The following is a 23,229-nucleotide window of genomic DNA, read 5'->3' on the forward strand; positions in this document are numbered from 1 at the left end:
AAGTCTTTTAGTAGTACAAATCTTCAAGAATTTCATATAATTTAATTTTGGTATACAAATATTATTACTTACTCAACCATCAAGATATAATTTGATACTGTATCATGATACACTGGATTGGAACCAAAATATTAAAACATTTGCAGAAGTTTTAAATTGGTGATATTCTTAATAGGAAGATAGACAAATTTATTACATGAGTGGTAGTCATTTGGGGGAAGAAGAAATGATACCCTTAGTTTTGTTCTGAGAGTTCATGTCAGATTGAGAGGTGCCAAGTCAAGCAATATATTTTCCACTCGTGAAACCAATCCATGGCCAATTCATTTTTTAAATACAGTTACTGTTCCTTGAATGTCAAATATTACTATGCCCATACCTTAGCTTCAACTTTATTTTCTGACGTTGGTAAGTTTCATAAACGTGCAACAAGGAAACTGAGCAGATTTTAATAATGTGATTTAAGTGGCAACAATATAGCAAATTATTCATCTTTTACCTTAGCAATTATCCCTTGGTAAAGAATATGTTTAATTTGCATGTGAGCAAGAATTTCAATGACTAATGAAACTGTAAGCACCGTCTAGTCAATACAAATACGAATGAGAAATCGATAACCATGTCAATAACTTTTTAAGAATTTTAAAGAAAACTAATTTTAATCATTTCTTCAAAAGAATTTAAATAAAAATTTGTTAAGTAACAGATTCAGCATTGAATTTTATTTTTTCAGGATCCCAATTGGAAAAAAATTTAATCTATCTCAACAGAGCCAGAAGCATCAGAAATAATAAACATCAAAAGAAATTTAAGCTCTTTTGGGTTTGTTTCAAACTGAGGAAGAGTCTTGGCATGAAGAAAAATAAGATATAAGTCTGAGAAGAGGTTAGGTCACTATGACAGTAAGTTTTACTAACATTTTATTACTGGTGAAAGCAAGTGAAGTGAAAACCTGAAACTTTTTCTACTGTTCCCTTATCAGGGAACATGAAGAACTACCGTCGGCAGAGAAGAATGGAGAAGCAACCCAGACTGCTGGGTACATACATGGTGAACTTACAAAGATTTTGTGTTGATCACAAAATAGCATTTTATTACTTCATATTTGAAATATCAACTAAACTTTACTCCTTAACTTATTGTCAGTGCTTTAAACTAAAAACAGCATGTGCAAGTTTGTGTGTAATGATACTACATCCTGACAGGAAGTGAACTTGAAAGGCAGAATGTATTTAAATGTGGTTAGCATTTGTGTGCGTAATCTACTGAAAAATAAACTGCAATTTCACTTGCAATTACAATCTTTCCTATAAAGGAAAAGGCGCTTTTGGAAAGAGATTATACACTCTATTTAATGTGGTCTTCATTTGAGAACTCAAAGTCTAATTGTTAGCCTTCTTTTTTTCCTACCTAACTTTCCTAGAATCTCTACGTTGCACTACAAGCCGGGGAAGATGCTTTTTTTCTCTTGGAAACATTATCAGGAAATCAGTTTTCCTTTCTCAATGTATTACAAAATGTTCTGAGAATGTTTTGTTTGCAATTTGAAAAATTTCCTGGTGGTTTTTACTTACTTTTTTTTCTACATTTTCTTCTTGACTCCAAAAATACAGTTAAATTATTCCATCCAGTTAGAATAGAGTGAATCCTTTTTAACCTCATTACAAGTCTCAAGCTCCATTACGCTGTAGTCTCCTGGTCCCATCAACTGAAATTCCTCTCTGTCTCGCACAGCGCAGTCCCAGGAGGAGCCTGCTGCATGCCCACCATCGAGACAACGGCATAGGAACAGGACTCTGATGTAGGGACACTGTCAAAGCATTCATTTTCTTTCTTTCTTCTTCTTTTTTTTATTATTTTCATTGACAACAAAATTTTCTGGAGAGTACAATCAAGATAGTGTGTTCATAGAAATAACATTATTAGAAGCTTGGACATAAATGATAACAGTCATAAGGATCTTTCTTATAAAAGCATTCCACACAGGGCTATAACAACACAATAAATAAAGAATTTCTCATTTGTCACATAGCAATACAGAGCTGCTGTAACAAAAATGTGGCTTTTACAAATGCTTACATACTAAAAATACAAGCAAAAAATATGAGGTCATGCAACTGGAGACAAAAAGCTAAAGTAAATAATCATAGTAAAAAAAAAAAAAAATAAACATCCAAAAGCTAAAAAAAGCAGCTTAAGTTTTTGTTTGTTTGTTTTGTTTTGTTTTAGAAGAAAACGTGAAATTCAATTAGAGTGCTTTGAAAATGAATTAGTTTATATTTGCCACTCCATCAGGGATACAAGCAAAACTGTTTAGCAATCCTTTATGCCGTTGCAATACACGCTGTCATCTATTTAAGGGACAAACTCCATCGCCTCAGGCCACGTCTCATATTACAGGGATGGAATGAAGTACATCTTTCACCTTGATTATAAAAACAGAATTGTGGTGTAAGACACATAGTCTCAAGGCCGAGCCCATGCAGCCCCACAGAACAGAAGGGGCCTGGGAATCAGAAAACGGGACCTTCGTGTCTGTGTCCATTATCGTCTGGGAAAACTCATTGAAGAACCATTTCACAAATATGTTTCCAGAGGCTTCCCCAGCCCTAAAACATCAGTTTGCCTAATTTATCACCATAACAGTAAGAACTGAGCAATGAGAGCTAGCAGACAGCAGCAGGGAAAACATAACAGAAGCATTTAACAATTGAACACGTCTTTTTCGGGAAAAAAAGAAAAAAAAAGTATTAGGAAAGAAGCTGGACCACTTAATGATGCCAGCACTCACAATGCTTCCGTGGGGTTGTTCCTACTGCCCAGTTTATGTTCCCATCCACTAACCTAAGCGGGCCTTTACACTTGGCAGCTGAGTATATGACTGGCCCTGGGGCTACTTTCTACATGATTAGGAAAGACATGGAAGTAAAAAAATAAAATTTGTTAAATTACACATAAATATAAGGTACAAATGTATTTTTAAAATACAGATTAAAATAATCACACTTGCATTGTGTACATACGAAAATACAGTATTTCATATTCCATATACACAGACACATTTATGATAAATGCAACGATTTGGCAACACCAGTTCTACCCCGGGTTGTTCCTAACCCCCATTTCAACCGACAGGGAACTGGCCCTGCAGGAGGCTCCTAGCTCTGGCGCACATCCTGCAGCAGTTTGTTGATCTCCGCCACCAGCTCGCTGGCGTCCATGAGTTCGTGCTTCCCGTCGCTCAGGTGGTTGAGCACATTGTCAAAGTCATCTTCCTCGTAGTTCTCCGGGATCTCCTCCATGGCCGGCAGCCACTTGGACGAGGGCTGCACGCTGGAGTGCGCGCCCAGCGCGGGCCCCGAGCTGCTGGCGGGGTTTTGGAAGTGCGTGCTGGCCGCCCAGGCCGCCACGCCCTGCGGGTAGCCCGCGCCCTTGGCCGCCAGCGGTCCCTTGCGGCGCTCCAGCGAGTTAGCCCGTTCGGCGTCGCTGCCCTCGGCGTAGGTGTCCAGCGAGGGCGGCAGCAGACGCTGAAACACGCTGCTCATCTCCGAGAGCAGAGACGAGGTGCTGGTGTCCGCCGCGTCCTCGTCGCTCGGGGCGTCCTTCCCGAAAGTGGAAAAGCTCTTCTTTTTTTCGCCTCCACACTCTGCAGGTGAAGCTTCCTCGTCGAGGCTCAGGTGTGCGGGCTGCTGCGGGGGCTGGGTGGGGAACTCCTCGCCCGGAATGAACATGTTGCTCCTGTAGTCAGAGGACGGCGAGGGCAGAGGTGGCATCCAGCACTGGTCCGAGTGTCCCAGGACTCTGCATTCTTCCGTGCACAGCCTCATGGCTGAGGGAAAGGAAACCGACATGCATCAGTACGTGCAGTGTCATCTCAAGGCCAGGGGGATTCCAGCCAGTTCATTCATAGAACTCTTAAATTACAACCAGAATGCTAGCCCATTGTCATCCCACATTAGATGCTCCATAATTGTGGTTTTATTTTGAATACTAACATCTAGGAGTCTCCCCAAGCCACAGTTGCTAGTGCATCCGTTTTTTGACAGAGCTTTTATGTATTTCACAGAAATATTGTGGTATTCAAATGAGGAGAAAAATTCATGGCTAATTTATATATGAAAATAGTTGCGAACAACCTAATATGCAGCTGTTGAAGTAAATGCTGAACTTAAATTCTAGTCCCTAGCCTTGGATGGTGAAGTCCTCATTTATTTTTTATTATTGATTTATTTATTTTTATTGGGAAGTCAGATATTCAGAGAAAAGGAGATTGAGAGAAAGTTCCTCTATCTGCTGGTTCACTCCCCAAGCGGCTGCAAAGACAGGAGCAGAGCCAACCCCAAGCCAGGAGTCAGGAATTTCCTGCAGGTCTCCCATGTCATGCATGATCCCAAGGCCACAAGCAGGGAGCTGGATGGAAAGTGGAGCAGCTGGAACACCAACCGGTACCATACAGGATCCCAGCACATGCAAGGTGAAGATTTAACCACTAGACTAATATGTCCAGATTGGAGTTCTCAACTTTAGCTTGTCACCAGACAGCACTTCAGTTAAAACCCCATTCAACTTGCTTGATTTTGAAATCTACCTAAACCACTTCAACACAATGGAGACACTAAGTTAGCAATGCCCATTCAGCTCCCTCAAAGGTAGTATAAATTATGTATTTGTTATTAAAAAGAAGCAGAGAAGAGTATCCTGAAGCATTGGGCTTCCATCTGTTAAGAAGACTTTATGTAAAAGTTTGAAATATATTAATATTCAAATATGCGAAAGGTGACTCAACATGCAAAGCAAGTCCATTCCTCAGTCATTTCAGATATGCTAGTGCCCTGATGGAATCAGAGTGCCCACACTCAAAGAAAATAGCAGATGAGATCAGAAAGGTTGAAAATAAATACACAGAGGAAAACATCTCTACCCGTGGCAAGCAGAATAACTAAACTACATAATAATCACAGAATGGAAAGATGCAAACTACACTCCACAAGTCTTCACTTTTTCTCAGGGAGAATTAGTTCTCTTCACTATCATAATTTCATCTTAGAGAAAACACCAAAATGCAGAAAATACAAATTCTCTTTGACCTGAAAGAGGATGGGTTTGATTCCAAACATACTTAGAAATCAGAATGGATTTTTCTTTTTTTCAGAGCTGGTCATTCCAGGAATACTTATTTGCTTCTCAAGTTCTTACTGAAGGCATGACTAAAAGAAACCCAAACCTCTTTTCAAGAACAACAAACTGCCTCTTGTGCTTGTCTAAGCATCCTCCCATCCGTCAAGGGTCTGCCCAGGGTATGTCTTCACCACATGTTTTCTGGGCCAAATAATGTTGACTTGCAGAGACAGAAGCATAAAGGCTCTGTTTAAACATGTAGAAATTTCTTTCAAGATGCTTAATTTCATAAAGTTCATCAAATCCTATTCTAAAAAGGTATTATTTGAAGAAAGAAAAAAAAAAAAAGAATAGGAGTGATGGATTTGAATGAAAAACAAAGCCAAATCACAAAACTAGGGAACAAACTAATAAAAAGTAGGGGGGAAATGTGGAGAAAATAATGAGCTCCAAATTCTTGTGAAAAAAAGAGGGTTGTCGTGGGAAATCACTGTGCAATATCACCATAGAAAATAAATGAATTTCAAAAAACAAGGATGAATCAAGAACAAAAGCATATCAGATGCCCAGACTTCATGAATTATTACTATGTGGCAATATTTACAAACTGTTGTTTTTCATCATTTGGTGTGAACAAAACCAAAAGAAGATGAAAATAACAGGGTTGCTTCTATACCAATAAGGCTTTCTCATCAGTGAACTAACTATCACAGTATTAATTTTTTCCCTTCAATTCCCCAGGTCTCTGCAAATGGGCATGAGAGCTGTCTGTGCTGTCTCACACACTTCCTGTCAGAGGGAAGGAGAACAGACCGCCTAACACCTCTTCATTTGTTTTCTGGGCTGTAACTGCGGTTTATTGGCCTGGGAATGACTTGATTGTTTGATTGGTCTTGTTTGTTTTTAATGTTTAATGAATGATAAGCAATGAGGAGGAAAAAACTCACACAGGTTTCTCTAAGGACTTTGTATCTGTTAGGCTTTCTAGAGTCAGGAATATAATGAATGTATAATCTGTGGTATATAGTACAATGAAATCTGGCAGTTCAACTCAGAAATCATTTTGGTTATAGGGATTTTTTTTTAACAGTGATTGCTATTTACAACTTCATACAGACAGACATTCACATACACAGAAACCTACACGGGACTCTGATTATGAAATACAGAGTGGGGCCAGCATTCTAGTGTACAGGATTAAGCTGCTGGCATCAAAATGAGTCCCAGTTCAAGACCCATTTACTTTGTATGGGTTTTTTCGGGGGTTGATATTTATGCATTTCATTTGAAAGATAGGGTGAGAGAGAGAAAGTAGTGAAAGAAAAGTCTTCCATTTGATGGTTTACTCTCTAAATGGCCTCCTCAAGAGCCAGGGCTGAGCCAGACAAAAGCTGGAAGTCAAGAACATCATCTAAGGCTCCTTCCTGGGGGACAGGGGCCCCAGTAGTTGAGACATCCTCTCTTGCTTTCCCAGGTACATTATCAAGGAGCTGAATTGAAAGTGAAGCAGCTGAGACTTTAACGGGAACCCATGTAGAATTTAAATTGTGCCATAGCACCTTCCCCAGCTGCTTCACTTTTGACACAGGTTGCTGAAACTGTGCCTAGGGAAGCAGCCAGTGATGATCCAAGTACTTGGGCTTCTGTCACCCATGTGCAAGACCTGGATGGAGTTCCAGGTTTTGCCTGGTCCAGCCCTATCAATTATTCAGGGTGTGAATCATCCAGACAGAAGATCGATATCTCTCTTTCTCTCTGTCTCTCCTTGTCTATCTTACTTTGCCATCCACATAAATGAAATAAATAATTAAAATAGTGAATTAAGTTAAAAATAAAAAAATAGAGGGTGGTTGTTTGCAGTTAAAATGTCTATATTGTGTATAGGACTTCTTTGCATAGATTCCTAACTGGGGCTCGTGGCTTCAACTTCTGGCTAACTTGGATCCTGGAAGTGATGGGGATGGCTCAAGTACATGGGTTCCTGATCCATGGGAGATACAGATTTGTTAACTGTCTCTCACATGCATTGTGAGTCCAGCATGACCATTGTGGGTATTTGTGGTATTAGGGTTATATATTAGTCTTTTAAATAAGTTAGGAGTAGTAAGCTAAGGTCATTTTTTGAAATTTCATTAATATTCTCAATCTCTTCCTTAGAGATTCAACTGTTTAACACATCCTTAGAGTACATGTAGTAAGTTCTACAAATGCTCCACATTGCATCATGTCCCAGGCATCAAAAGTGTCTGTCATTCCCTGAAAGTTTTATCAAGTGGCTAAGGGAGACAAGTTAAAAGCATCAGTCCATGGAAGTCACTGATTGGTCTTTTGCATCACAGGACAATTAATTTTGTCACTATTATCTACCTTATATTTGGAGCAGGAAGGAGGACACAGACGGTAAGAAGAAACACATACACCTGCTTCTAACAGTGCATTAATCAACAGGTGACTTATAAGTTATCTATATTAAGAGCCTGATGGTGTGAAATGCTATGATTGGCATCCTTCCCAAAAAATGGTTTAAGACCTATTTCTTAGTCTAATGTAGCAAAGGAGGTCATAAACATTCAGTTAAGGTGCTAAACTTGGGCCTGGTGCAATGGCCTAGCGGCTAAAGTCCTCTCCTTGAACGCGCCAGGATCCCATATGGGTACTGGTTCTAATCCCAGCAGCCCCACTTCCCATCCAGCTCCCTGCTTGTGACCTGGGAAAACAGTGAAGGACAGCCCAAAGCCTTGGGACCCTGCACCCATGTGGGAGACCTGGAAGAAGTTTCTGGCTCCTGGCTCCGGACCAACACAACACTGGCCATTGCAGTCACTTGGGGAGTGAATCATTGGATGGAAAATCTTCCTCTCTGTCTCTCCTCCTCTCTCTATATGTCTGGCTTTGCAATAAAAATAAAAAATAAACAAAAGGTTAAGCTTAATGAGACTGAGAGTTTACGAAATAGAGGGAAAAAATAATGGAAATGGAGGCTGAAGTAAAGAAAGAACAGTTTAAAACGGAACTGGAGAGGTGAACAGAATCAAGCAATTGCTCAGCTACACAGTGCAGCGTGAGCCACAGACAGGTGCATAATGTATAGGAAACTCTGTGCTTATTGTCAAAGTTACGAATGTGATAAAATTGATATTTTAATAAGCTAGGAGTGGATTTGAGTAACCTTCAAATACTAAGATAAATAATTCAGTTCTGTATTGCTGGGCAACGAGACTCAAGTATTGATTTTGAAAAAAATAATGTACATGACAATATTTAGAAAGGGTTGTTGCATGAAAAAAGATTTAAGACAGTGAGAGCTAGTGGAGAGCAGCTATCAGCTTCCGGGCTGTCGCAGTCAACCAGCTCCATCAGCAAGGCCAGAACAGAGCCTGGACGCCACTCCAGAGAATACAGTGCATGCAGAATTTAAACACAAATGTTGAAGCAAGTAACCACAGATTACAGACTGATAAAAAAAAAAAAAGTGGGAATGATTTAAACTCCAACAAGTGGAGAAAATACTAGAAGAAACACAACTAAAAAAAAAAAAAAAACGTTTAAAACCATCCTGTTATACCTATTACACTGGGAAAATGGATATGCATGCAGGCATACACTTAGCATTACAGTACAAAATTGAATGAGTAAAAAAGAAAATATGCTGACCAACTGGAGCCAAAAAGCAAAAATGCAAGCTGCTTTTATTGATGAGAATGTGGTCTTTTGCATGGGAATTCATAGAATGAGTGCTCCAAAGTGACCCTGCTGGCTTGCAATCCAACAAAACATAACCTATATTTGTTCATACTCTAAAGCAGAAAAACATTTGAAATAAGAAAATTATGTCCTTAAAAATACACTTGCATCAGAACACTGCTGATCTCTGAACTTACATTTTTCTCTGTTTTGGATATCTCCTAGGAATATGCATTTACAAAGCACAAGTTTCAGAGCCTCATGTGCATGTAAAAGTTGCCAGGTTATCATTATTTTCCTGCTCATAATGGATGATTATCTCTATGGATCCTCAATACGCACACTGAAATCAATAGTGGACAAACACAAATATTTGTTGTAGACCACTGACAACTGCCTGATGCTGTATGACTCAGATAGTTTTGATCACAGCCACATGGAGACCAGTAGCTAATGAGGAAGAATTGTATCCACCATTGTGCAATCTGTTGTAAGACAACATGAAGTGCCAGCAAAATGACTGGTATACACCTGAATCAAACATGATTGTACAACCATGAAATTATTTTTATAACAGTGTCTATACCCTAAAGCCATTATTCATAATGATGTAAAGCTGAGATTTTATTTTTAAAGAAAATGTGACGTGGTTAGCTTCAAGTCACTCAGTAAACTTGATTTTAAAAGTTTCTACATTGTCTATAATATCCTTATTCCGTAATATTTGTTGTTGTAGCTTAAGACCTAGATAATTCTCCTGTCTTGAGCATATGTAGAAGTCATAACTGTGAAAATGTAAGAAAAAGTAAAAGAGTAGTCTTGGTATTTTTTTTAAATTAGATCAGATTTATGGTTAGCTATTAGAGTCACACAAGTTCAGACTGTAAAGGACTTTGGCATTAGTCTCACAAATGACAATGCTATTTAAGAAACAACAGTTAGTCCTCATTTAACTGTTATGTAAATTTAAATTTTAATGAACATTTAAAATTCTCTATAAATCTCAAAACATATCATATAATTATAATATTATGCCAATTATGATATTTTACTGCTTTGTGAAATAACAAAATTTTGGAAATTACATTACTGAATATTTGGAATTGATATGCAAAATTAGGGCTCTATCAACATCATAAAACTAAAAAAAAATAATTTATCCAAATCTTACATGAGAATACAAGTGATAAATGGGTAACTGTGTTAGCTCTGAATAGGGTGTCTGAGGGCCTGAATAATCCACTAATTTTCCAGAGATTTATCTTCAGATTGATTTACAGACATCTATGAATTTAAAAAATAGATGACAATATAGGTTCAGTGCAAGCACAGGCTCTCAAGTGCTTGCGATCCCATTGCCATTAGAAGTCCTTGGATGCATCCATCCCACTAAATAATAGTGTTTGGTGCTGTAATAATAGAATCAAATGAGCAATATTTTAGACTTTAATAGACTTTAAGTCTCAGATTATAAGAAGAAACAAGCCATTCACTGATCTCAAAAACTAAAACAAAACAAAAAGCAAACAAACAAAAAACAAATCACTTTGTATTTCCTAAAACTGGGAGATTAAAATTGAAGAGTATGGAATCAGGTCAACTTTCATGTCTAGCCTGCACAAACAGTTTGGGTTGGCTCTCATTTGCTAAACTTTATAAGTTTTAATTTTTATTATCTAAACAAAATATTTATTTCTATCATCAAAACTGCTACTAATTCTTGTGCCAAAGGGTGGGAAAGGCAATGAATCTACAGACTTTCATAAGGACCTAGAGTGCTTGGCATAGGACTAAGAACTGGAATACAGCTGATGTCTCTACTGCTCTGCAAGCAATGCTACCAGGCTGGACCTCTGCTTCCATCATAAGGCTGGAAAGCTAGAGTGCCTACTTCCTGACTCCTCCTGAATTTGTTTTCTGATCCAGGTAGGCTTTCTCATGTTTTCTTATGGTCTCTTAATTATTCATGTTTAGAAAATGGATGCTAACGGAATTAAGAAAGGTGTCACTCTGCATTTCTTCCATTTTTAAATGGCAGTCTTTTCTCCAACAACTCTTGCGAAATTTGGAAACACAGCCATCTCTACAAACTCTTAGAAGGTGGTAAGCATTGGTTTGACATTTTATTCCTTGGTAACAGGGTTGCTATAAAGATGGAGCCAATATTTACTTAGTCGCTTCAAGGAGTTTCTATAGCACCAGCAGAGGGAAAGTGGCTCAAAACTTAATGGTATCATCTCCACCAGCCAAGAAAGTACTTCCAAATTACCCTCTTGGATCACTATTCCTCTTCCCGAAAGCGCGGCCATAAAATGAAGAGTGGTTAAAAAAAAAGTTTTAAAAAAGTCTGTGCTTGCCACCTACAAAGATGCAGTTTTCCCCCTATTTTTATTGGTTAAAGCATACCATTTCTAGTGTATTTTAATCTCGGACTTTGTGAGCTAGTTCCCAACACAGGAAATGCATCCTCCAAATTATAGTCCAGTTCACCACTGTGCACCAAAACAGACAGTTTGAGTAAAAACACCACCCAGTAATTTAAAATAGTTGCTCAAGGGGGTTCTATGTCACCATGAGATGGGTTAAAAAAAAAAAAAAAGAGGGCGAGTGGTTTGTTTTTCCAGTCTGCTCTCCTACACCTTACTTTTTGTAATGGAAAGGACCCAGGTATATTATTTCATTACCAACTGCTTAGCATGAATTTGAAGAAAAACGTTGTGCAGATTGCAAATACTTACTGTAAAGCACAAGCAGAAACAAATGCAAGCGTAGGAATAATAATTCAGCAGATCTGTAAAGAGAGATTTATCTGACTCTACCACTTACCTGCAGGGATTCTTCCATCTGTAAGGAACAGGTCACTGAAGCCTTCTCCCAGTAGTCTATCTATTGGGGAATCTCGCCCCAAATCATAATCACTGTCTCCTGCTTCACTGTCACCACGTCCACTGTCCTTCAAGCTGAACTTGTCCATGTCTTGAAGGGCATACCTGCAAAGATAAATCAAGAAAAAATACAGGTTTTATTCTACCTTAAATTATGTGTCCGGGCACTCACCAGATAACACAAGAATAATTCATACCTATAGCTCCTGGAGTATTTGTTGCCTCGAAAACTTGGCCTTGGCTGATATTGTCCCTGATGAAGCATTGAAAGGAGCTGAGAAACCTGCTGGAAAGCAAGCAGACAGACCTGATTTCCTGGAAACAAGCTTTCAAATACTCAGAAGCATAAGGCAAGGAAAAAGAGTCACTTTTTTTTTCATGCTAAGTCAGTAAACAATATCCATTTTACAGACTGCATCTGCTGGGCTGTGGCAGGCAGAGCAGGCAAGCAACAGATACAATACAAATGGATCCCAGCCAGATTAGGATGATCTGAAAATACAGCTGACTTTTTTTTCCCCATTTTGAAAAAGAACTCCCCTTTTGAATAAGTGATCAGTTTCCTTAAGGATTCACATAAAGTCATCATACATACACAAATGTATGTGAAGTGCTGCAAGCTATAACAAACATGCGCAGTTAAAATAATGTCATACAATTTCTAAATCCATGCAGATGAAATATGCATTGAGATGGGATTCTGAGGTATCAGATTTGTCCAACCCCCTGCTCCCCGAGGCAACATAATCCTGAGAATGAAGAAAGTTACTTTACTTTTTGTCTCTCCAATATTTTAACCTGAGAAGTAAAGGTTTAGGAGACAGTGCCTTCTGAGCTTCACATTCTTTCAATAATAAACAATTCACATGGAAGTATATTCACATATAAGCATGCTTAAGTATGTTATATACATGTTATGTACAGAACAAAATCTAAATCCTATTTATTTACATTTTCTCCATCTTACTAGTTATTAGTGAAAACATGTAAAACTAATTCCCACTAAACTTGTGAGCAGTAACAACTGACAATGTGAGGGAAATGACGCAGCGCATGATCTTACCTCAACAGCAGGAGTGGCGTGCGTGAGTTCTAGGGAGAAATTCTCTGGCACGTGGTTTGATGAGATTGTCACCAAACTGTTGAGCGACTGGTGGCTGTTGTGACTCTGCCGGCTGCCCATCTGCCCTCTTTCTAAGGTCGGAGATGAAGATGGAGACGATCTGTGATGTGATCTGATGGGCAAAGTGCCGTTGATGGTGGGTACCAGTGTGATGTCACCTTTGTGTATCTGTCTAGACGGTCTTTTTGGATGGTGCTGGTAGGTCGATTCAGCCACTCTGCAGTTGTAGGATCTAGTGTCTTTCTTTTCTCTGTTACACCTTGTCGCAAACAATACCATAATGACCAACAACACTGCACAAATTGCTCCTAAGGAAATAATTATAATCATGGAGACATCTAAAGATGCCTGGCTTACTGAGGTCATGGCTGTACTTGTCACTGACTCTGCGTGTTCAAAGATGATGCATTTCAGAAAGACTTTGGTATGCAGCTGAGGATTGCCTTTGTCCTGGATGATAACAGCAAGTTCCCATTCTGTGTAGGGAAAAGATTCCATGCTCACATTGGTATGGATGTCACATGTTCGTGGATCAATTACAAATATATTCTCCTCATTACCTGCTACTATGGAGCAGCTGAGTTCAGCATTCACCCCAGAGTCTCTGTCAATTGCCCGTATCCTTGTGACAAGAAATCCACTTTCAGCTCCTTTAGGGATGGAGATTTCTGCTGTATCGTTGCGCAGTGCAGGCCCTATAACCACAGGGACGTTGTCATTTTCATCAATGATGGTGAGTACCACGGTGGTATTGCTTACAAGTTGCTTCGGACTTCCTCCATCCCTTGCTTCAACCACAAAAGTGATCTGACTCACTTCCTCATGGTCAAAGATCCTGAGGGCATAGATGGCTCCATTGGATGGGTCAATAGTGACATAGGTGGTTATGGAACTACCCAAGATAAAACTCTCCAGAATGGTGTATGTCACTTGGCCATTTTCTCCAAGATCAGGATCGGTAGCTGTAACGGTGGTAATATATGCCCCTGGTGAGTTATTCTCTGAGATTACAAATTCATACCGGCTCCTCTGAAAGTGGGGTGGATTGTCATTTATGTCGTTGACTTGAACGGTAAAATGTTTGACTGTGGAAAGACTAGGTGTCCCCTTGTCTTCAGCGATTACAGTCAAACTATATTCAGATCTCCTTTCTCTATCCAGTGTGGCATTGGTCAAGATTAAATAATTGTTTTCATAAGTCTTCTGAAGTTTAAAGTGACCATGACCATGAAGTTTACAAACAATTTCTCCATTCAACCCAGAATCCTTGTCCTGGACCCTGACCAAGGCAACAAATGTGTCAATAGGATCCCCTTCAAATATGTAAGATATTTCTTCTTTTCCTGGGGACATGAGGTTTATGTTAATTTCAGGCTTATTGTCATTCACATCCACAACCTTAATGATAATTTTGCAATGAGCTGGAATTGAGTTTGGACCCAAATCTTGGGCCTGAACATCAATTTCATATGATTTGGTGAGTTCATAATCCACTTGCTTGAAAAGCGTCAAATGTCCTCTTTCCGAATCAATTTTAAAAGTCTCTATAATTTTGGGAGACACATGACTGCTGAAAGAATACACAATTTTCCCATTAGCGCCCTCATCTGGGTCAGTGGCATTCAGCTCCAGGAGCAGAGTGCCCACGGGAGAGTCTTCTAAGAGGTGTATTAGGTAAGACTGTTGTTCAAACGCAGGACTGTTGTCGTTAGAGTCAGAAATGCTGATTTTCAGAATGGACGAGCCAGACCTCTGAGGCACTCCCATGTCCGAGGCGTTGAGCTGAAGCTCATAGCTTGACTTCAGCTCCCGATCCAACTCTCTGACCACTATGAGTTCTGCATACTTGGCTCCGTCCGTCCTGGTCCGAACCTCGATATTAAAAAAGTCATTGGCAGAGAGGGAGTATGTGTGGAGGGCATTTTCCCCAACATCTGGATCGAATGCACTGTCCAGGGGAATGCGCGTCCCAACGGCTGCACTCTCAGATATCTCAATAGGGATGACAGATCTGGAGAACTGGGGAGAATTATCATTAATATCCAGCACTTCCACTTCTATATGAAAAAGCTGCAGATGCTCTGTGGGTAAAGTGATCACATCAAACTCTATGGAACAGTTCAAGTTTTTCTGGCACAGCTGTTCCCGGTCAATGGTAGCCCCTATGCTGATTTCCCCGTTACTCTCATTGACGACCAGAAGAGAATTTCCCCTTTGCATGGCTCGAAAGCGAACGGCAGAAGGATTAGGTAGCTTCGACAAAACATCAGCCACATCCTCTGATAGTCTTGCAATTACTGATCCAATGGCCCGTTCCTCATAAACACTGTATTTTAAATTCTTGCCCAGGACACAGAGGTTGAAAGATATCATCAGGAGTGCAAACGCAAACCTAAAGTGCATTTTAGTATCCATTTGGTGCATTGGCCAGTTTATGAAAGTCCCTTTACAAGAGCAAGTTATAGCAGCAAATCAATGCCCCCAACTTCTTTTCACAAGTCAAAGATACGCTATCTTTGATTGTTCCAACTTAAAAGCGTCTCCTAAGAACCCAGCACAGCAAATAACAGCTCGCAAAACTTTTGTTTTTTACACACCGTGTGGCGACTTCCAGCGTTTCTCCGCGCGGATTCCAAGGCTCGCCTAGCTAGGCGATGGGTATCCTCTCCAGACAGAAGATCGTCTGCTGTGCGCCTTCGCCCCGCTGGAACTGGATCCAAGGATGGCAGCTCTTCGCCAGGGTCTGCGGCGATGCTTTCCCGGGCAATCCGTTCTCCCTTTCTCTGCTCGGCTGCAGACTAAACACCCGTGATTGCTGACTCCGGTCTGAAATCTGTACAACTTCACTTCAACTCAGACAAAGCTCTGGCCCGGCGTGTGTTGAATCGCTTCCAGCCAATCAGCGCGCGTCCAAATCAAAAGCTGATGGAGTCACCCAGCGAGGGAGGGCGCGAGCGGAGGGTTGGAGAGGGAAGGCGGCTGGAGGAGGGTGGGAGGTGGTGGTGGGAGAGGAGGCTGAGGACGGGGAGACGGCGGGGGTCGCGGGAGCCAGTGGCGGCGGCTGGGAGACCGGCTGGTGGGGGTCGGCAATGGAAAGGGGCGCCCATCCCTGGCGGCGCCTCCCTCCTGCTTCCCCAAGCCCGCTCCTCCCCTTCGTCTCCTGCCTTCACTTTCTCCCAGTGTGCCACGACAAAGGGAAGACAAATTACAGAAGAAAAACTTTAAATCAACTTCTGGTCTCCTTTATTTAGATGGCACTTTAAATTGTGCTTGTTTTCTTAATTGCCTCCCCCCACCCCCTTTTCTTCCCCTGCTGCAAACATGCAATCATCTTGCTTTTCATAGTCCTTAAATGCTGGTTTTACTTGAGACATCTCTGAGTACATTTTGTTGGTGGAGGAATTTAATAAAATTTAGAAACTTGCTTCTAATTAAGCTGAGCAGACCGCCTCCACCCCTCCCCCTCTGTAAAGGCTTGTGTTTCCCGCTTCTAGAAGCACAAGCATATTGTCTAGGGGTTCTGTTTTAAAGGGCAGGACAAGTAAAGAGGTTTCCTTTTTCTGTCTTCTTTCATCTTTATTCTTTGAAGATAAGAAAGGCTATCTTGCACTTTTGATTTCTCTTAATTAGCAAGATTTACAGGAACACCTCAGGACTTGGAACTAATTAACAATATAATTCTTCCTGGTATGGTTCCTTTCTTTGGGTTTGGACAAAATGATTATGATGGTTCTTTGTCCCATTCTTTAAAAAATAATCCCATTTGTCTTGGGCAGCAGATATGCTTTGCATGCCAATTTCTACCAAAAGGTGCTGTCTCTACATGCTGAGCCTCTACAACAAATACTGGGGGACAAGGGCTGGTTAGTTTACAAGTCAAATTTGTACAGTATATGCATTATTTATGAAAACACTTTTTAGATATGTAGTTTTAAAACCCAAAGCTTGTTTACATTGACAAATAAAACGCCCAAGCTGAAAATTGCATTTTATGTGCATCAAAATGCTAAGAAATATCATGGGAGCCTTGTGCTATATCCAGGTCACAGGAACTGATATGGTATTCTTATTTGAAAATATGATTATTTATGATGTTTCCTCTGCTCTGCAATTCCTTTTAAGTTTCTCACGGAGGCTGCATTCACTGTTTTTCTCCCCCTCTATATTTTGCATTATTCTTCAGCTGTCTGCATCCACTTGCATATTTGCTGTTTCACGTAATCTCAGTGTCACTGTGTCCCATTTACCTTCTCCCACTCTCGAATTTGCCCCCCAGAAACATATATTAGAAAAAGCAATTTTTGGATTTTTCCACTTTGCTTATTCTCAGCAGAGCTCAACTAAAGTCACCAGGAAGGTTCTTTCCAAAAAAGAATGCAGAGGAGTCTCAGCATGAGCTCTCCTTCTTTTTAGGCATTCAAGGCATTTATCAGCTATTGTTTTGTTTTATTTTTTCTTTCTTTTCTCCTCCTCCTGAAACCAGTGCTGTGTGTCAAATTGTGCAGAATAGAGATGCCTATAATGAATGTATTTAGTACTAGGTCACACTAAAGAACATTCTACCCCATGAATAACACTGTTTTACAAGTTTGTAGCCTTTTCAAATTGCTGATCCCAAAACCCTATAGGCAAGAAAGGAAAAAACGACCACAAACCTCTGGGACTTTAGAAAGCCATAGCCATCTGGCCTGGGTCTCTCACAATCTCAGCCAATAATTATATCCATGCAGGCTTTATTGCATCTCTTTGCAAACACCAAAAGAGCAAAGAAAGGAATTAGTGACTATTCCAAGCTGAGATGAGGATTCAACTGCAATGTAGTTCCATTAATTCTAGGGGAGGTGTGTGTAAATTTCATGTCTGTTTCCCTAAATTTCAAGAGTAATGGATTGGATTATCTTCCAATATAGGATATTTTCTTCAATATTCAAAAAGTAAGAATCATTTTAACACTATATATATGACAATGGACATGCATAGATTTAACTGTTAAGAACAAGAGTTTTAGTGGAAATTAAGAAAATACTTAAAATTAATCAAAAACCAGTGCATATACAGTGTTTTCTGGGGCCAATGGTGAGTCTCCATGCATTAAGTTACCCCTTGGGGCAACTTAATAAGGGCTTCCCATATTCATGGAGTAACTTGAGTCTTGGCTGCTTCTCTTCTGATTGAGCTCCCTAACATGTCTTGGAGTGTAGTGAGGGATTCCCCAAATCCTGGGGCACCCTCCATTCGCTTGGAGACCTAGGTACTTGGCCTTGCCCTGGATGGCCCCTAGCTTTGAGGCAATTTGGGGAGGGAAGCAATCAGTTGAAGATGTCTCTAACATTCTTCCTTTCAAATAATTTAAAACTTAACCCCAAAATGTGTCTGTTAAGTCTTTACAGACCATGATATTATTCATGAAGATTTTTTCACTTGCAATAACATACTTCTAAAATTTTTCAGTTTGCTGTTGTACCACTAAGAACTTCTTTTGTATCTACTTGAAACTGCTTTGCTTTTGATTTGCTCTTAGTTTACACTACTTTCTTCTTCAAACTTTCTTCCAAAAAGTATAAAATTTAAAGTACGTCTTAATTTTGCACTCTTTAGAGAACCACAATTCTTTCCTAAGGTATCTCTGAAAACACCAAAATGAATACATGAAATGTGAACTTTTATCTCAAATTACTTATAATTTGAATGGATTTATGTTATAGTCGTGGGCAGGAAGAGTTTGAAGTGGATGGATAGGTTTTTATTAGTTGTCACCTAAGGATAAACTGATAGAGTTTCTGTCTTCTGGAACTTTACAAACTCATAGAGAATGGACTTTTCAGAGGCCAGGAAAGAGTTGTTTGAATCTTTCTAAACATCCACTCTCTCCTTCTGCTTTGCCTCTTAGACCACAGCCACATGAGTGGCATCAGGAGGGTAAAGTGCTCTGGAGCTTCTCAGAGACGATGTTGAAACTGCCCTTCTCTTCGTGCTTATCCCCAAACTCCTTTGTCACTTGGATTTTGTTGAGAATCACCCGAATGAGAAGAAATATATAGGGTGGCATTTGTTATTCTTTCTGTCACCTCTAACAACACTTTTATTTTGCTATTTTCTTTAATTACATGTGTGTTAAGGAAAATGAAGCTTTATAATTCCAAGTCGCTCATGTTCTACTTCCTACTAAAAAAGGAGAAAAATTTAGAATTCAGTTGTAAAACTTGAAGGTCTTCTGCATTATGTTAAGAAGTTTCCTTTCTTGTTTTTGATTCAAGAATATAAGTTAAAGTTACAAAACTTCGTGAAAAGCAGATGTGCATTTTGTCCTAAAAATTCTTACCCATTATCTGAAATTTTATTAGAGCACATAAAATAGAAGGGGGAGCCTGATAAATGTAAGTACTCATTTCCATCTTCCTCTACCATGCCTTCCCCTCTACGAAATATTATCACAGTACTCTGATCTTTCCTCTTAGAAATTGTTGGCAGTGGCCAACTTTGTCATAGTGGGAAAGTAGTGCCTTGGAATATCTGTGATGCCTGGTTCAATTCTGGTATCCATATATATCCTGGCAGCATCGCTTCCAATTCGGATCCTTGATAATGGCCTGAAAATCATACTGAAAGATGACTTGCGTGTTTAGGTCCTGGTCCCCCATATGGGAGACCTGGAGGAAATTCTTTGCGCCTGTCTTCAGCCTAGCCAAACTCTGGCCATTGCATCCATTTGAGGAGTGAGCTAGCAGCTGGGACAGCTCTTTCCCTCTCTTCTCTCTATAACTTTTCAAATAGGTAAATGCATACTTTTTAAAAAAATTAGGGAGTGCTATATAGAGAAACTCATTTTCGTGGTTGAGTTAAAACAAGACTTACTAGAAAGATGGAGAAAAGGATTTAAATAATTTTTAAGAAACTTGGGAAAGTAAATCAGGGAAAAACCTTACCGAATACTCAAGGTTTTTGAAGATAAATATTTTCAAATAAACTTGACAAATATATGAAGGTAGGTTCTAATTTATTCAATTATATAATAATGATAAGTCACTTAAGCATGAGATCTTTATTGGAAATAACTTATCGATAGAAGATCAAGAGTAAGAAAATAAGAATGGATCCCAAATTATCCTTAGTTTTATAAGGCAGAAAATAGACATCAGGAGAAACTGATCAAAACTGAATCAGCTTTGTGCCTGTATGAAGGCTACCTACCTGAAGTTCTAACTATACAGGTGCTGGGAGACAGTATAAGCCGAGGACCAGGAAGAGTTGAAATCCATAAAACACGTGACAGATGCTCGGTCAATTTTGTCTGATTGGGCAATAAGTGTTTGGGATATCGTACCAAAGCCAGTGCGTTAATTTTCACCATGTGACTCAGGGTCTAGCAAAAGGCAGCTGAACATGTCCAAATGAAATGCTTGTGGGTGAATTGCTATTCACTTTATGATTCCATGCCTTCTAAGCCTTGCTGATTATGAAATTAGAGATTAAAAGGATCCAAATGATCCAGTGGTTTGAAAATAGTTACCTACTAAAAGCCTCATCAAAATTTGACAAAAAAAAAAAAGATTAAATTAGGCTAGATAAAAGAATCACTGGAGTTTGGATTAATATTATGAATTGCTATAGAATTCCTTGAATTATCTCTCACAAGTTGTCATGGGACATATGTGTAAAGCTTACACAAAGGGTTTCCTTTTTTTACACTTGACAAGCTTTTTTAAAAAAGGTACCGAGGTGGTTTTATAAGCCTCCGAGTGCATTGAGTCTCCATTGAAAACACTGCTACACAATGTACTATCCATAGAGCAATAGCAGGAACATTATCTAAAAAGATGTTGCATATACAGTATTTAAACAGCTCCCAGATCCACTTCAATGGATTACACACTTTTGATAAGATCCCTCAGTGAATCCTATATAGGACACTTTGAGACCTATTACTATGAGGTGAATCTACTCTCTAGAGTGGTGGAAATTCTGATATGATGGTACTTAGCCTACGTGCTGTGAGATTGTGCTCCTCAAGGGAGTTTAGAAACAATTGGCACATGGAGGCGTCACCTTGGAAAGAACCAGGGTATCTGTGTCCCTAACTCAGGAATGATCCAAGCCACAAGTATACGGAAAAACTTAACTCTGTTTAAATTCAGATATGAAAAAGGGAAAAGAAGCTTCCCTCTTAAATCAGTATTTTAAACCAACTATTACTGTCTTTGTTCATGTGGTTTTCAATGTTGAAGGAAATATGTTTCAGAAAAAGAGACCTAATTCCGCTTGAAGAGCTATTTGTTAAAGTAAAAATATTACTGATGCCATTACACACACATGCACACTCACATACTTGGATATATGCACATGTTTAAAAATTTCATATTGTGCGTTTTACATCTGTCAAGTATGCATAAATTGCAAGTTTGTGTTCTATTTTCTTTACGCCAGCATTGCTTAATCATGCATGTAAGAAGCAAATCTTGGAAGCACTGCTCATTTACTCTTAACAACGTCCAGCTTTGGATTAACAAAGCAAGTTGAAGAGTAGCACTGAGTTTACTGCTCAGCCGTTGACTCTTTGGTATTCATATTACAATTCTTCTTACTTATAATAATCCTGTATGCTGTTAATATAGGTCCAATTTATTAACTATGTTTTATTTCAACTAATGGTATCCCACTATTTATAGAGTTAGCTCTCAAAATGAAATTTCTGAAATGAGAGAGGAGAATAATATAACTTAGAAAAAGGAAGATACCTTATTGAAAATCAGATAAACAATATTTTAGGATATATTAGATTAGATTACATTACAATTGAAAGCATTTCAATATAGAATATTAAAAGCTTAAACAAACAATATTAGCATCGATTTTATACCAAAAATAATACTGGTATGTACAGATAGATTTATTTCTAGAAAACAGAGAACTAAATAATTTTCCATCTTGGAGTTCAAATGCTAATTTACTGAGATTTGTGAGAAATTGTTCACTTCATGGTTACTATTCATCAATTGAACCACTGTCAATAAGAAAGTCTAGAATATTTATAGTGCAGTTAAGGGCAGTGTTATCAAATTGAGGGATGCTGACAGTTGCAGAAGGAATAAAAAAGCCCAGGGTAGTCTTTCAAATAAAAACTTTCATTAAAAATAAAATTTTGTAAGGCAAAAGAAATGATGATTTGCAGTTTTAAAACATTAACAGATAACTAGTCAAGAAGTTGATGTCTGTAGATGCATATTCTTATAATTTCTTTAGCAACGTATAAGGCAAATGGTTTGCATATAATTATCACACATGAAAATCTCCAAATAGGTATAATTTGCAATCATTCATTATGTAGAGATGCGCAAATCAACAGTGGACTGCACATACAACAGTGGTTCCATGACATTATATTATCAAGTGAATTGTAATCATCATACCTTTGGTAAGCACATACGCCAGTTGAAAAACAGAATCACTTGATGATATATTTTCCAGATATGATCCTGTGAGTGAATATAGAAGATGCTTCAAACAGAACATAACTGAGCAAAGTTGCTTATCTTCATTAAAAATACCTGATTCCTATAAGTGATGAAGTAGAATATCATTTCTTACAACATGATGATTTTTTATTAACATCTAGTATTTGTTTTGAATTCGAATAAGCTAAAAGATTATAATAACCTACTCAATTTTGGCTTTTAATCTCTTACCAAAGGAATTTAATTTCCAAAGAAAATTCTTATTTTAGCAATAAAAAACATTTTAGGAAATATGTATGCCAAAAATATAATTAAATGCACAAATTTCACAATTTGCATTTAGATTATATTAGTCATGAACTATCTACTTAATGCTTTATTGCAAGGGTCTTAAAGCCTAAGTTATATACAGGTGGAAAAGTTTTGAATAACATTTTTATATTAAATATTTTTCAAAATTTCATCCTCATTTAATACTTGTAATGATTTTTTTTTTGGAACAATCTGTTTATTTGAAAGAGTTACACAGTGAGGAGGAGACAGAGGACAGACAAGTGGGGGAGTGAGAGAGAACTAGAATCTTTCCACTGGCTGCTTCCCAGAAGACTCAATAGACAGGGCTGGGCCAGAACAAAACCAGGAACAAGGGGTTTAATCTTAATCTCCCATGTGGTTCGTAGGAGGTCAAACATTTGAGTCAATCTCCAATGCTTTTCCAAGGCTGTTAGCAAGGAGCTGGTTTGGAAGTAGAATATCTGGACTCCAATTCTTGCCCCATTTGGAATGCCAGTTTTACAAGAGACAGCTATGCCAAATATACCACAATTTTGTTCCATCTTGCCATAATCTTGATAAAGGAACACATGTAATTACTAAAAACACATAAGATAGAGGTAATGGCTGGTAACCCAGCCAACAGTTTCAACCACATGTAGTGTATTGTGTTTGATCACAAGACATATTGCAT

At 38.8% G+C, this 23,229-nt stretch overlaps 1 protein-coding gene across 2 annotated transcripts; it reads right to left on the minus strand.

The window, feature by feature from the left end:
• Positions 1–3,011: 3,011 nt before the first annotated feature.
• On the minus strand, positions 3,012–15,645 carry PCDH18 (protocadherin 18). Of its 2 annotated transcripts, none has more exons than XM_040966986.1 (4): positions 12,751–15,645; positions 11,885–11,970; positions 11,629–11,792; positions 3,012–3,829 (listed from the first exon to the last, which is right to left on the minus strand). In XM_040966986.1, the coding sequence occupies exons 1-4, from the start codon at positions 15,232–15,234 to the stop codon at positions 3,159–3,161; spliced, it is 3,405 nt and encodes a 1,134-aa protein (XP_040822920.1). In that variant the 5' UTR covers positions 15,235–15,645; the 3' UTR covers positions 3,012–3,158. The 2 variants fall into 2 exon arrangements, with proteins under 2 accessions (XP_040822920.1, XP_040822919.1); XM_040966985.1 differs by having other exon boundaries at positions 11,885–11,973.
• Positions 15,646–23,229: the final 7,584 nt, after the last annotated feature.

Source organism: Ochotona curzoniae, unplaced genomic scaffold, assembly GCF_017591425.1.
Source record: "Ochotona curzoniae isolate NIBS_2020 unplaced genomic scaffold, NIBS_Ocur_1.0 scaffold_4506, whole genome shotgun sequence".
Classification (NCBI taxonomy): Eukaryota; Metazoa; Chordata; class Mammalia; order Lagomorpha; family Ochotonidae; genus Ochotona; species Ochotona curzoniae.